Source organism: Leptosomus discolor, chromosome 2, assembly GCF_034619465.1.
Source record: "Leptosomus discolor isolate bLepDis1 chromosome 2, bLepDis1.hap2, whole genome shotgun sequence".
Classification (NCBI taxonomy): Eukaryota; Metazoa; Chordata; class Aves; order Leptosomiformes; family Leptosomidae; genus Leptosomus; species Leptosomus discolor.
Window position 1 is genome coordinate 45,076,471 of NC_141392.1, and position 15,948 is coordinate 45,092,418.

At 36.0% G+C, this 15,948-nt stretch overlaps 1 protein-coding gene across 3 annotated transcripts in view; it reads left to right on the forward strand.

The window, feature by feature from the left end:
* SIPA1L2 (signal induced proliferation associated 1 like 2) overlaps positions 1–15,627 on the forward strand; it is an 89,949-nt gene extending 74,322 nt beyond the window's left edge. For 2 of the 3 annotated variants that reach the window (XM_086460997.1, XM_009949487.2), the window contains 5 exons: positions 5,069–5,200; positions 11,658–11,711; positions 12,660–12,783; positions 14,519–14,600; positions 15,481–15,627. In XM_086460997.1, the coding sequence (XP_086317123.1) occupies positions 5,069–5,200; positions 11,658–11,711; positions 12,660–12,783; positions 14,519–14,600; positions 15,481–15,627 (539 nt within the window). The remainder of the gene's footprint in view (positions 1–5,068; positions 5,201–11,657; positions 11,712–12,659; positions 12,784–14,518; positions 14,601–15,480) is intronic. The other variant, XM_086460998.1, reaches the window with a different exon arrangement.
* The last annotated feature ends 321 nt before the right edge of the window (positions 15,628–15,948 follow it).

Sequence of the window (15,948 nt, forward strand, 5' to 3'; positions counted from 1 at the left end):
AAAATGTGAAACTAGTATTTTGTCAATCAAAATAATGCTGATTGTTGATATCCAAACTAGTTCATGCTATTTTCACATACAACCTCTATTTTCTGCTTCTGGTTTTGTATAATAAAACTGCCTTTCAATGCCAGCAATATAGGATCTTTTGTGATGACTGTTTCAAGGAAGATTTAATTAGTTATCTGTAATTACACTCTGAAAACAAACACATCTGGACTTGCCCACCTTTGTTTTCAAAATAAGGTTAGTCAGTATCTCCATATAAGGAACTAACTTTGGCTCTTGTTAGGAAGCTTTTTGTAATCAGTGCATAGCAGGTATTTACATTTTATAGCAGTGGTGATATGAAAGGTTTCTTTTTCATTTATAATTTCAGCTTGAGGTTGTAGTTTTAGATATTAGGATTCTTAGCTGTCATAGTAATGTCTTTTGTAAGATACATAACTTTGTAATCTTAAAACATTTTAATTTCCTGATATTTAATGTTTACAGAAGTCAGTGGAATTAGTGTGGTTTTGGCTGGAATTATTTTTAGAAAGATACTTTCTTGCATGATATTACGCAGCATGTGGTACATGAAATATTGTGGCAGCACCAAGTCTCGTGAGATCCCTCTCACAAGGAAGAGTGTGATTAATAGGAAGCAAGGCAGCACCAAATACAAAGTATAGTAGGCAACCTGAAGGGTTTCAGTTTACTGAGAAATCAGAATTATCAGACAGAAGGAGCATGCAAATATGGAAACAGAAACTTCAACTGTGTGCCATGTTGACTGTGGGAAGGAGATAAGAAAATGAAGATATAGGATTTTTTTATTATTTTATCACTGGGGGAAGTGAAGTGAAAGAAGAGTTGCTTTCAGTAAATCCTGATACGCAAGCTCTGACAGTTGAGTGCTGTTGGTTGCACATGGTACACAAATGTAGAAAGATTTATTTTGCTTTATCTTATTTTTAACTTCAGCCAGAAAGCAGAACTCGTGTAGCTGAGAACTCTGGAATTTTACCTTAGGGACATTAAAGATTCCCTAACTGAGACAGTGCTGTTCACGTTGAGTGATTCTAGCATGCCATACATGGTTGCAGGTACAAATTATCCCTGTCTTGCAAATTCATGGCAGCTGAACTAGCAGGAAAAGAACGAAAACAATGAGAACCACTGATATAGGACTAACTGTACTAACACAAGTCAGAAACCCAGAAAGGCACATGGAGGCAGTCTGACTGACATTGCAGGCACCATGGTCCATTCCTATTATGAAACACAAAAAGAAAGGTGAAAGAAAAATGCCCTGAGTGATACATTGGCATGACATTCCCGTGCTGTGAGGAAAGGCGCAAGGTGTGGAATACTTGCGGTGAAGAGGATCATAAGGAAGGGAATATTCTGCAATGATATACTGACAAATCCTAAAAGTTATCAGATTGTACATGCCGTAGGGAAAAGGCTGCCAGAAGTACAGCTGATATATCTGCAACAATGTTATTAGATGAAAGTCTGAAAACTGACTTACTACCAATGTTAGCTTCAATCAAAACTAACCTCACTGGTAAGAAGCAGTATTAAAATGAAAGAGCATCACTGTGTATTGTACAACACGAAACAATTTGGAAATCAGTTTTTCAGTAAGCAAATAAAGGCTGTTGATTAAATAATTCACGCAACCAAAGCAGACTCTCACATAGTGAATAATCCACTGTACCAGAACACAAGTCCCTTTTCAATAACAAAAGGGAAAGGGGAAAGTAGTTACTAAGAGCACATTTCCGCTATTGTAACAGTAATGTGAGCATACATTGGTGAGAAAGTCTACTAGCAGGCTGGTAGAAGGAAGACTTTGGGCAATCCTAGGTAATAGTGAAGAAGGGAAGGGTTCAGCAGGCAGCGACTGTTGTTTAAGAGGACCACAGAGATATAATTGGTGATGGCAGGAAAGAACAACAGGAAGCAGGCAATGGGATTTATTCTGCATATGACTTGATATGTTCCTTCAGCTGCACCATCTTTTGAGATAATCTGCTTGCTAAATGACATGACTAGTTGGAGCACAGTAAGTGAGGAGTACTTAGTACATATTTTTTCATGATCTACAGTCTCTATATAAAAGTAGCAGTTCCAACTGAAGCAGGATACTTGTCTTGGAAGTAGAAAAGGTTAAGTCAGGTGACTCTTTCTTCCTTCTGTAAAACTAGTTACTCTTTGAATACAGAGATATGTGGGCCAATGACAGTCAATTTGAGGAGCTCTGTTGGAAGCTGAATTGACCACACACTTTTGGTGAAAATAAGAACTCTTCAAAATGCTTTACACTTTTGGTATCAATAATAAAAATAAAGAAAATTCCATAGTGTAGGAAGAGTGTGACATAACTGAAAGGACCAGAAACCACAAGATCAATGATTTTGTGCCAAAAGGAGTACAGCAAATAAAATAATCTTTAAAACTGAAAGATAATACACAGATTGTTTCCTCAAAGGAAATAAGAGGTAAGTCTGTGTTGCTTCAAAACCGATCTTGTGGGCAATGAAGATAGCAGCCTGTGAGATTGGGCATATCCCCCTGGACATGCAGAGGTGGGCATGGTCAAGCATAACTGGGCACCTTTGCCCAAATCAAAAAGGAAGACAACAGACAGTCTGCAGCTGCTAGTGCAGCAGTCATACAGAGAAAAAGTGGAGGTAACAGTGAGGTAAGAGGAGCAGGAAGGAAATGCAAGTACAGGAGGCTAGAAATAATTCATCTCACCAGGGCATTCCTGAAACGTAGACAATATTATCTGAAATTCAAAAGTACAAAGAGGCCTATATCATTAGAGCTCCTTTTTTTTTCCTCGGGTTTTTTTTTTTCTTTTTCCTCTTCTCCCCTGTCCCCATTACACAAGAACACATAATTTACATCTTGAAAATTAATTATTCTGTGGTGGCATACTCATGCCTGTTCAGTTATTCCGCTTACAGTTTCAGCCATCAGCATGAACACTAGCGTTTTCAGAGCTATCAGTATTCAATTCTCTGCTCTGGCAGGCTTTCTGCAGTTGGGTTCTTCTGTCAGGTCTTATACAGGACCAAATAGGATCCACCCTAAGGTGAACTGAAGTTCTTAGGAAGATAGTGCATAATGAAGGGTGACTACTGGTGAATATATCACTCCTACAGTTTAATTTGGAAAGCCAGCAGAATCGCAGTGGGAACAGGCATCTTCCTGACAGGTTTCACAGTCAGCCTCTGTAGGCTGATACACAAAAGCAAGGGCTGTCCCTTAGGGCCTACCTGCTGGTCTAGAACCAGAAGCTCGCTTGCCAGACTTTCAAATAAGGCGTTCTGTCTATTTTCCACAACAGGGATGTATAAAACACTTGTACTTGCATAAATAAGGTTCTTACAATTCCCAGGTCATATACAAAATTTCAGAGACTGCTCTGATGTTGAACTTCCAATATATTTGCACCCGAAGGTAACCTTAGGTAAGATTTTATGTATGTTTATAAGAAGCTGAAAATAAAATCTTAGTAAAGATGTATGAGTAGAATATATTTGTATATTACATTTTCCATTTCATATAACATCCACTTTTGCACAGTAAGAGTGAGTGTTGAGAAAGATATTTCTACAGAGATTTGTCAAGCCACTTCCAATTGTAATATAACAATACTGCATCTTTCATATAAGTTGTAGAACAAGATAAATTCCACAGTAAACAGGATATCTACTTTTTCTGCATTGTTTTTGCTTTGTGGGATTTCCTAATTGCAAGCCTCCTTCACTTCCCTGATATTTTTATTTTTGTTTTAAAAAAAAAAAAAAAATACACCAAGCTTTCTACAAAGAATATGATTGTTCTGCTTTTGGCTTTTTAGGTCAGAAATCTTGAATTCAAATAAACTTTGGTATTCTTTTTCATTGGCATCAGGACAATGACAATGTGCCATTTTCTTAAACTCTAACGTATCTTCCACTTGTATATGTGCATTTTTTCTTCGTTGATTTTTGTGTTTGGTGTTTTCCTGGAAAAAAATATTCCTTATAAATATTATAGTCTGAATCACTGGAATAACTAGATGGAAATTTCATTCTGAAATATTTGAGGAAAAATTACTATTTTGACCTTTTTATTTAATAGTAGTTACATCTGAAGCAAAATTTATTTTTTCCTGAGTATACTATGTAATAAAAGTACAATATTGTATCACTAGCTTTTTGGTTAAGGTGAAATGTGATTATAAATAATATATTTGGTTTATGTTCAGTTTTAAGAACCTCTGTGTGCCTGTTCAGCAGTATTCATTTTAATGTGTTCATATTAATCAGGGTGAAGATTGCTATGGATAGATAAGGAAAATGTAAAACTATTTAGGATAATTATGAAAATCAGCTAAGATGTATGTTTGTGGTACCTTTCTAAAGGACTGCACAACTGAAAGCTGTGTTTGAACTAACTTTATAGTGTATACATTACAATTAATATACAGTCTGTCTACAGTATACAATGTGTTATAGTTCACTCTGGAGCTTAAAGATCAGCACGCAAGTCTTACGTCCGCAGAAATATTAAAGTGATAGGGCAGTATTTTCAGTGCAAGAGTGAGCTTTGGATATAGGCTAGAATTTACAAATGCATTAAAAGAAAAGCAGGTGATTTTTTTTTTAAAAAAAGATTGCTTCTGGAACTGAAATATACTCTGCATGTAAATATCTTGTCTGTTGTTTCACAGCCTTCTTAAAAACATTACTTTGTGTATGTAGCAACTTTTCTGCTCAGTGCTCAGGTTTAATATGGTATACTTTAAGAACGGATGCTGCCTCACACAGCATTCACATGAAAATGCGAAGAACACATCATGTGCTAAGTGGCACAAAAAACCCTTTAGAAACCCTTCCCATCTTATTCTGCCAAAGTTTAAAAATTGTTCCACCCATACTGAGTATTGAACAGGAAAAGACAGAAACAGGAGAAATGAAGATAAGCACTCTTTGCTTATACATTTTTTTACAGTTCATTATAATAGCTTCAAAATTAATTGTACATCATTGTTATAGGAAGACTAATTATTGTGTTTATTGTTTAGATGAATTCTGGTTCTCAGATGGGTCCTTATCTGATAAAGCCAAATTCAATGATCCTGGCCTGATGCCCCTGCCAGACACTGCCACAGGGCTAGACTGGTCCCACCTGGTAGATGCTGCACGAGCGTTTGAAGGTAACAGGAAAATTTGAATAAAGATCAATGTTCAGTACATGAACTTTTTTAAAAAATACATATTGTGTAGCCAGATTTTGAATTACAAAAGTCCAACATTTGCCTCCGTAGCCCTTTAGTTCTTTTGGCAGAATCGCTCCTCAGTGCAGAATATTGTCACTGAAAGTTTGGGGTGTTCATGATACTTTCAGTATCTGTCTTAGGTACAGTTCATCTACTTAGGGACCTAAGTTCCTTCTGTAACCAGTTGGAAAAATCAGCTGCTTTGAAGAAGAGATTTAAAGTATTTAAGTTCGGTGTTTGAAATGAAACTGGGACTAACATTCCCCTGAGTTTACTGTGTTGTGTTTATAAACTTGTATGTGAAGTCCAAATGATATTGCAGTCTCTCTCAGTTTTCATAATAAGCCCTTGAAAAACAGCAAAAAATGTGTGATATATTTTCCAGTAACAGAACGTGGGGTTTGCATTATTAAATTATAAGACCAGGTTAACTAAGAAAAAAAAAACCTCAGTCACCTCTCTGAGAGCTAAACCTACATATAATGTATAAGCACAGAAAGGTGGACATCAGTTTGAGTGTATATATGGTTATATACAGTTGAATGTTTATGTTTTGTTGACTCTGAGGGGTGTTTTGGTTAGGTCGCTGTGCTGTCCTAAAATTTCTGACATTTGTTAGCTGGTGTTATGCTCATTAGTGGATGTATGGGAAGTCAAGAGATTTCTGTGAATAAGGATGACATTACCACAGGCATTGTTATATAAGATACAGGTCTTTATGAGGAGAACTGGTTGGGAAGTTAGTGATGATATGTTCTGTTTTTTTAACTAAAAGCAACCATGTGAATCGGTTTTCTGGTACATGATTCCTTCCCTAAGTATGAAGTGATTAAATTTCAATTTCATCAAAAGCTTTTCAGAACTTACTTAAATACTTACTGTATTAATTTAAATGGCATTGTTAAAAACCCAACCCAACAGTGTTGATTAGCAATCTTAAGTACTGTGTTGTTTTTTAACCTGATGCACTGTATGTGCATCCATTACTATTCAGTCTACTCAAACACACTTGTTGTAGCTGGCAGGATGTACTGTGACGCTGAGAATCTGACAGCTGTTCCCTTGTGTTTCTGTGTTTGATTGCTCAGGGAACATCCTGCTATTTGTTATTGACAAATAGATTTGAATCAGTAAACAACTAGCTCTGTAACTCTGTACTTGAAGAATATTTCTAAATGCTAATAAAAAATTCGAGTTCAGCTGACTAAAAGGTCATTCTGTGCAAGTTATGCTCCTGTATTTTTAGCTTTCTTTGAAAACTTTAATAGATGTTCATTATTTTTACTACTTTAATATCGTGATTAAAATAATTTCACTCTGGTAAATGTTATGTGAGTGTAGAACAACACAGCTATCCACAGTGCCTTATCCTAGGGAGGAGGAGTATTCATTTGTTTGGTTTTAATTACAAAACACCTTAGATATATCTATAGGTAACGCTGATGGTCTGAGTCGCAAGATAGAAACTTTTTATTGGGTTTTTTTTTAATTGTTGTAAGAATTTGGGTAGTAAATAATAACCTAGTTTTGTATGAAGGAACGTAATTCTTTTCTGTTCAGGACTCTGCAATGGAGAGGTCTGTGTATATGTTAGGTGATTTATAAAATGTTTTGACTAAATTCATAGTACTGCAATTTGAAATTTTTAAGCCCTTGTTCATCTTTCTCTATCCTATGTCTTGCAATTTGAAAGTGATTTAAAAAGAATAACTGATAGACATGTCATTAAAAAAAAATCACTGGAGGGGCAATGTGTTGGATAAGAATTAGCAGGTGCAGTTTCCTTATGTATTTTAATGTTGTCGACTTAGGAGTTGCTTTAACTTACTATTTAAAAATAGCTTGGAACTACTGTTCTGCATTCTATCAATGTGCAAAAGAGAGTGGATGATTCTAAAGTTTGCCCGTTTCTGAATATAAAGCTTCTTTGATCATTTTATTAAACTAGGTGGAAATGTGAGCACGTTTTATATAGGACTATCTCAAAAAAAACCCGAAAACAATCAACACATCCCCACCTCCAACCCCAAACCTTCAATGAAAAAGATCACAAAATGGATAGGACTTTTTAATACTGATTTCAGACATTAACGTTAGACTTGTTGTCTAGTTTGGCTTTGCCAACCTGGTATTTCAAAGTTGTGTTCTGTTCTAGAACCTAGATACAAGACCTAATTTTAGTTTTTTTTGTTGTACAAGGTCTTTTCTTAATATTGGTTTATTAAAGTTTCCAATCTAATTCCAAGGTCAGGGTTTTTCCCCTGTGATCTCTCTAGATTGTGCGTTGACAACTTACATGTTTTGATGAGTTCAGCAATCGTAATGTGGGCCTCAAAATCCTTCATCTGTCCGTCTTTAAGATAATCTTTGAGATACAATTGCATTTTATGTTAAATATAGCCTTTTTAGGTGCTTCTAATATTGACATTAATTGGATTAAGAATTAAAAATAGTAGCAAGATTTTTGCTACCATCATCTGTACTCAGAATTTACTTATGGGTGCAACAAGAACAGCTGGTTCTTAGCTTCCCCCCCTCCTCCCAAAGGAACAGTTGACTAGGTTGGTTATTGATTAGTATTAGCTTTTATTCAACTGAAGCCTTGGTCCTATGTAGAACAGCAGGTTTTAAACAGTGGTCCATAAGGTTGGAGTAAGTCATTACTTTTTTTTTACTTGAAAGTGTGATGATAATGCTTTTCATTTTGTGAGGATTTCATTTTCACCGCTTTTGCTTGGCAAGAACTTTTGTGGGAAGCTGAATATTTACTTCAAACTTTTCCTGAAAATCCTCTTTTATTCCTAAGACAGATCCTCACAGTGCAATGGAGAGCTGTGCCGGTGTTGACTCCACAGGCTCCAGAAGCTGCATCAGTAAGGGGTTTTGCTTGAGCTGTGTCTGTTGAGGATCAGTGTCCATAAGCTGGAGCAGAGTGCAATATTATCTTAAGTCTTTGCACTGGCTTCCTTTGCAGGACATAGTTTTGAGTCTGATATTTATCCAGAGATCATCTTTAGCATGCATGCAGTCAGTAGCAAGGGGTATCCTTCCATTTCTTTCACACATGGATAGGCTACTTCCAGTTCCCTTCTCTTACTTCGGTGGAAGCTGCAGAGAGACAGTAACCAGGGAGCAACTGACATGCTAGAAGTACACTGTTGTAATATTCTTAGCTCCATCGCTGAAGCAAACAATAAAAAATAAATAGAATTGTATGTCACTGTACAGCAAAAGAGGTGGGGTTTTAGGGAGGGAAGTTGGGGTGGAAAAGGAGAAGTTAAAGAAGCAAAAAGAAGGAAGGCATATTGAACTGAGTAAAGATCAAGATGTGGGGATTTATAGAATAAATTGGAAAACCGAAATAGAAAAGGAAAATAAGGAAATCTCAGAAAAGAATAAGGGAAAAGAAGAGAATGTATTTTTCTGTGTTATCCTTCCAATAGATCTCCAAGTTAGGGAAGAAGGAGTGGCTTTCAACGTGTGCATTATGTTGCTGATGGCTAATTTTGGATCATTTTTATGTTAAGGAGAAGCCTTTCTAGATGTCCATATCTGTCACTGTCATTACAGAAGAGTATTGACACAAACATAAATATTGATTATTATTGTTAATAGAACTTTGTGCTATTTGTGCTACTTCAAACTGGGTTTATTGTGCTTAAAAAAAGCTGTTTAGTGTTTGGTAAACTGTATTGTGGAAATTAATAGCCTAAGAAAGTCCCTCTGATGTCTCTGATTTAGTTCATTAAAATAGGTGGTTTCAACTTCTGATTTTTTTCCAGGTTATTTTTATGAATGTCTGCTAATGCCACTCAGAATGCAGTGTTTCTTAATGCCAAGTTATCTTTGCAGAAACATCTGTGCTACTATAGTTAATATTATTTTAATAATTCCATTTAAAATCTTTATAGCTTAATGCAAGTAATGCTACACATAACATAATGAGAAGTGAAGCATTCAGCATGAGAGATAATTATTTTAACCAAATTAATATGTTAAACTGCTAGAAAAAGAAAAATGAAAATATTTAGTTATCATTTGGTCATTTCTAGTGCATGCACGTGTAACTTTGCTTCAGTGTCTATGTCAGTGTATGTTTGTATGCAGACTTTGCCTTAATAATGAGAGAGCAACTTCATGCACTATACTAATTTTGGGCTTTTCTGTGCTCCAGTACATCAAAATTGTCTGGATTTTTTTCTGGCCTCTGCTAGTGGTCTGGAACAATGAAAATCGAGATTTAAAGTAATAGAATTGTACAGTTGTAACCACTAAGAATTTGAAGTCAGATGTGAATTTTGTCCCATCATTTGGTCTCGCTAAGCCAACTGTTACTTCTGATACAAACACCAATATACTTTTGCTACTAGTTTTCTATGCATGGGTCCTACGTGGGGTTTGGCAAGGATGTCCCAGATAAAAATAAAAGCTCTGAGATTTACATGTATTTTCTTCTGTTTAGTATGCACATATCACTTGAATCGAAAAGGAGGTGTCCCTGTGGTTTGGAGGAAGCTGAACTTATATCTACAGCATCATAGTCAGATATACACTTGATTTTTCTTTCGAAAAATTAACTGTTGGTGAAGGTAGCTTTGATTTCATTTTCATGAATATAAAGTCAAGCCAATTCTGTTAAGAACAAATAAAACAAAAATCATTAGGAAAATTTTGCTCTCTGAAGCACAAGTTCAACCTTCCCCACAATTCAGGTTTAAAAACAGTTCTGATTTAAATAGTAAATTGGTGCAACTATTGCTAAGTATGAATACTTATAGATAGTTTTGGTATAGTTACTGAAGATAAAAATGTGTCTTTAAAAGTACTTGAAAAGTATTCAAAGGCAAAATATTTTGCTAGTTCAGGATATGGTTGATGTACTAATTACAGAGATTGTGTTACTAAATTGTTCAGAGAATGACTTTGATGCTAACCTAGCTTTTGAAAATTAAGGACCTACTCTTTGAAGAGCAACACAGGAATTTATGTAGTGTGTTACATGATTGGAGACTTCTTGTTATTAGCGGCCATGTAGTGACTATTCCTCACCTGATGAATTCAAGAATAAAGATATGAATATTGGAAAAATATGTTTAAGTTATACTAGGAAAATATAAAAGGTCTAACAATTTCCCACTCTAAGCATTAGTAATTGATTTTAAATTGAGTTGAAATTCATTAGGGATTACACGAGGAAGAAAATCCATGCATTATACTTCATTGCAAGCACCCATGGTTTTATATTTTTCTTGTGTGTTGAAATAATATGATATTTTAAAATACTGTGTTTTCAAATGTCATCATGTGATTTCATTAACAGCTGCATGTACCTGTTTTTCCACCTGCTTTTATCCATCAAGAAAAAGATGCTTTCAAATACTGCTGGGGAGATCAAACTGGCAGAATTTTTCTCAACTGACAAATAAGCCAGAGAAGTGGCCATTCTGTTTAATTAAGCTTACTCGTCAGAGGGAGAAAAATGCAGATTTTTTTATACTACAGTAGAATTGCCTCTGAGACACAATGTCACATGTCACATGTTGATGGCCATAGGAGAAATAGCAACAGCATAACATCTGTTGCTGGCTTTGTTTTCTTCCATCAAGTGGCAATGAAAATGTGAACAGTATAAAGATGAAATCAATAATTAGATCTGTACTTCAAACTGATTTTTTACACAGTCTTGTTTCTGGCCTACATACTGCATTGGATCTGGGAAACTAGTTTTAGTTTATCTGTACTAATTAAACCTATTCGACTAATAAGTTTCAAATCTGTAAATGATGTCATTGATTATGTGTTTAATATTCTATTCTACGTTATTGTCAGCACATATGAAAAAATCACGTTCGTGTTTGCTGAAATCCATCACTAGTCAGAAATAAGGATAAAAGTGGGCGACATGAGCTGTGGTCTTTAAAATTGGACAAAAAAATAACATGCAACTTTTCTTCATTACATTATAGAACGAATTGTCAATCTTTGCTATTCCTTAAAACTATTCATTTAAAAAAATCCCTTTAAAGAGCATTTTAGTGATTTCCTAAATTTGTTTAGTAGAACTTTTAAACCAAAATTTCCTTCCTGGTTAAAATGATCTGACCTGTGTTCACTGTTTGGGTGCTTAGAGTTTGGAGGGTCTGTTGATGTATCATGCGAAGTTGTCGTGCTGTGTTGCAATACTGGGTATTACTATTAAGAGACACGGGGCATGATACCTCATCCTTTACTTTAATGTTGGTGTTGTGTAAAAGTGGCGTTGTAAGGCTGAGAGCGAGACCCAGCGCGAGTTGCACAAGGAGTATCCCGCTGTGTGCACTGTACGTGAGGGCCGCAGCTGCTCCAGTGGAGATGGACTGTCTTGTTTATAGGAACATTCTAAATCTTATTCCAGGTTTTGACTCAGATGAAGAATTTGGGCCGTTCTGTCATCACACGCCGTTTCTAGGTGATGGTCTGGGATTGATGACTTTTGCCTTTTGTAAACTTCCTTTAATATTTCCTATGTTTGCACGTTTGCATGATAATGCAAGCTTCGGGCCTGTGGGGTGGTAGAGCAAGGGGAGAAAGGGCAAGGCAGGCATGTTGTCATCAGAATTTATACAAGCCTACAGACATGGATTTTGTTTGACAGAAATAAGTTAAATCCATCTCCGCAGAATATGGATTTATTTTTTTTAAAGACGACAAATTAAATCCTAATGAATGCATCATTTACTCCTGTTCTGTGCAATGATGATCTGCATGGCATACTTCTATTATTTGGTGACTGATGTATTTTGGCAACCACACTGTATATCCATAGGTAATTACATCTGTGCTTGTTAGATTATGTTCTGGTGGAATCCAATGTAGATAATAGCGTGCCTTAGTAATATATATGTCAAAAACTCAATTGATGAAAATAGTGTGAATTTATTGTTTTTCAAGTATGCAGATTACCATTAGGTTCTGCAAATGCTTGAGGCAGTAAAACAGTATCAAATGAACAGTGCAGATTTCTGAGGCATCTGATGGCTTTAAGTCCATGGAAAACGCAAACCTTTCCACTGAATTGTTATTGTCATTGGTTTTGGCCCTGAATTCTCAAATGGTTTTCTGCAGATTTCATCAAGATCAATTTACTGTTCATATCAGCATTAACTGGTCCAAACAAATCTGTCCAAACAACTCTGCTGATAGACAGAAAAAATGGCGTTGGGGTTGCCTTTGGATGCAGATGTGGGGAAGCCAACTAGTTGGAATATACTTTACATCTGCTGATTATCTTCAAGGCTGTGATGTAGAAAACTACATCCATTTCTCTAACTGAACCAGGATAATGACTGTAATGTAGGCTTTTATTTTGTATATATGTCCAGCTTTAAACGTATCCTTACGTTACTTTTTTTCACAGATCAGAGAGTAGCATCTTTTTGCACCTTGAATGATATGCAGCAAGCTCAGGGCTTGGAAGGAGCACAGGAGTTACCTTTGGATGAGAGTCCCACAGATGGAAAAGATTTCCTTGAGGCTACAGGGTATGTCAGAATTAAAGTGTATTTCTTACAAAAATATTTTAAGAAAATATTTTTATCTTAATGTTGCATATGAAATTACCTGTATGCATGTTTCACTGCTGTCTGATGGCAGACCTGTTACCTTGATTGATTATGTCTTTAATTTTGGAAAATATCTTTTCATGGAATCAACCTCTGAGCAGTTCTATCTAGAAAATTTGTAGTTTAGTCAAAGTTCACTCACTAGAACAGGCCTCTAACGCACAGTACGGTTAGATGCAGATCAGCTGATCGAATTTTTCACTGTATTCCTCCTATACAGTAATAATTTGTGTTAACGCTTATTTCTATTTTCGTTCGAATAGAACCAGTAACAGAAGCCCAACTCTGTGGTATATAGAGTTGTTATATATGTATAACCTTATCTGCAGCAAATATCTCAGACCTTGGAACAGGTGTTCCTACCTATCTTTTGCAACTGTTTGCTCCTTGCAAATCCATGTTTTTTCATTTATACAGCGGTAAATTAATCAAGAGTACCTGTAACTGAGGACTGCAGGAAACTTTTATGCCAAACTGCTGAATTCTTCAAATTCTTCCCAGTCCTCTGGGAGAGATTATTCTCCTTTTTGTCATTGTTGGTTTTTTTGTTTGTTGTTTTTTTTCCTTGTCTTCCCTGCTGTGAGGCGAGTACTTGTTAAAAACACAGATTCAGCAGTATAATCTGTCCACTAGCACACTTTAAAAAAAAACCCACAAAAACAACAAAAAAAAACCCCAACAAAAAACCCCACATCTTTGATTACTTTTGCTTTTCAACTGCAGGAATGGAAGAACAGGAAATGGAGGGAAAAATCTTCTTGCTTGTTAGGCTATCACATTTTAATTTGAACCAATTTTGCACAAATTAACTTACTTACATGGTAAAGAGCATTTATTGTAATGGCTTCGAAGTCCACATCTTTCCCCAGCCTAGCGATCAGTAAGGATTGCAAAAGACTGTTAAAGATGTTCCACTTTTAGCATTGGCAAATCTGTCAGATTTGTGTACTTGCATGAAGCAGCTGATTCAGCTTTGTGTATAAAGTTTCTCTCTTCAGCTTCTCCCTTCTAGACAAAATTACTCACATTATGGCTAATTTCATCTATAATGTATATGAAACTGTCTCCCACAGTGCTCATTGTCATATAGGAAACAGAAGCTATTCTTGATATTTTCCTTCAGTCATGCATTTGATTAACCTGTGGCAATATTTCATATGTTTTGACCTTTAAACAAAATATTTGTCTCTATAAAGCCATGGGTTTATCCTTTACTGGAAATGACAGAACTGCAGACCAGACAAAAGAACTCTTGCTTTTTTGGTTTACAATAATTGCTTCTGCAGCTTGCTTCAGATTAGTACAGTCCTTATCAGAAAGCAGCTTGTTAACAAATGTGCTCAGCACACCATTTAGCAGCAAGTATGACTTGCGCTGTGCGAGTATGTGCAAATAATTCCTAAAACATTCCTTCTTAAAATCATTGTAATTTCTGCCTGATTTGCATAAGAGGCAATGTCACATTTGAGATATTGCAGCTGTGGGTTTATGTTCCAGTAACTGTCTTTTGCTAACGCTGGTTTTGTCCGGGTTTTCCTAACTATGCCTAAACTGATTTGTTTCCTTTGTGATCTCTAAAAGTGTTACTCTGCAAAAGCTGGGGGAGATAATGTTTTTAGCTAACCCAGAGTGAAGGTAGTGGTTTACTTTGCAGGGAACATGCTCCAAGCACTCTCACTGGAAAAGTAAACCAGCTAGAAGTCATCCTCCGGCAACTACAAACCGACCTGAGAAAGGTAAGAGATCAGTACTGATACTATTACTCTCCAATTTTAATAGTTATAGTATTATGCAGAGTTCATCACGGGCTTGAAAAAAGTGCATCAGTTAAACTATCTAGTGTAATTAAAGAATGGTAGAGCCCAGTGGTTCATCAGAACACTGAGGTGCAGAAGGTCCTGTGGGAATGGTTATGTGAACAACGTGCCCCAAGGCTGACTAGTTTATGGGTCTTTGCTCCAGAATCACTGTCCTACATATAGTCACACACCAGAAAGAATGAGGCGCTTTTTCTCCTTTTACAGTACCTCGGATTTAACAGAGGATAGGAGTACGGACATGGGCACTATTGCTAAGTAGTTAACGCTCCAGATTTGTCATCCTTGTTACCTTGTGGTGTCTTGATCATGTAACAATGACTTGCTTTGTGTCTCATTTGGCATCTAATTTCTGACCTGGAGACAATGCCAGCACTGGTAGAAATGAGACTGCTTTTGGTAAGAAAATAATCATGTAAGGGAAAATTTTGAAAGTAGGCATTTTTTTTCCTTAACATATGCTTGAAATCAATTCCTTATGACTTGGGGTCTCACCTGTGATTTGTAATAGCTAAAAGCTTCTTATCCTTCTAGTACTTGATTTTATTTTATTTTTTTGTTAAATGGAGTAAACTCCTATAATTTTGGTATTAAGGTAGCCTCTAGTTTTCTTTTTAGCTTGCAATATTTTCTCAGAATGAAGCATATTTGGAGATTTACCTTACAGTTAGTAGTTGTCAGAATGGATTAGGGAGCTCAACAAAATATAGTTGTATGACTTGCACAGAAATATTAACACAAAAATAAATGCTGTGATCACGACTACTTAATTTACTCAACCTGTATCTTTGTTAATCAGGAAAAACAGGACAAGGCAGTGCTCCAAGCAGAGGTACAGCATCTGAGACAAGATAACATGAGACTTCAGGAGGAGTCTCAAACAGCGGCTGCTCAACTGAGGAAATTTACAGAATGGTTTTTCAATACGATAGACAAAAAATCCTAATGACTGGGCCCCTGGAAAATACTTATTTGAACAATGTAACAGCTGTATTTTTGGAATTAGCGGGGTAATAATTTCACTGTGTTTGCAATCCATTTTAGGTGTTTCTGCTGCGTTCTCTGTCCAGCTTCATTCATTTGGAAAGGAGAGAGAACTGTGGTAATCCGTCTTTAAATTCATATGAAGAAAGCAGAGAATAGCCGATATTTGTTTGTGTGCAGATGAATGTAAAAAATCCTTAGTGTCATTTTAGACATTTTTAGAAGATGCTCTGGCTGGGGCTTGCCTGAAGAGGAATATTTGGGGTTTTAGTTCCTGCATTTC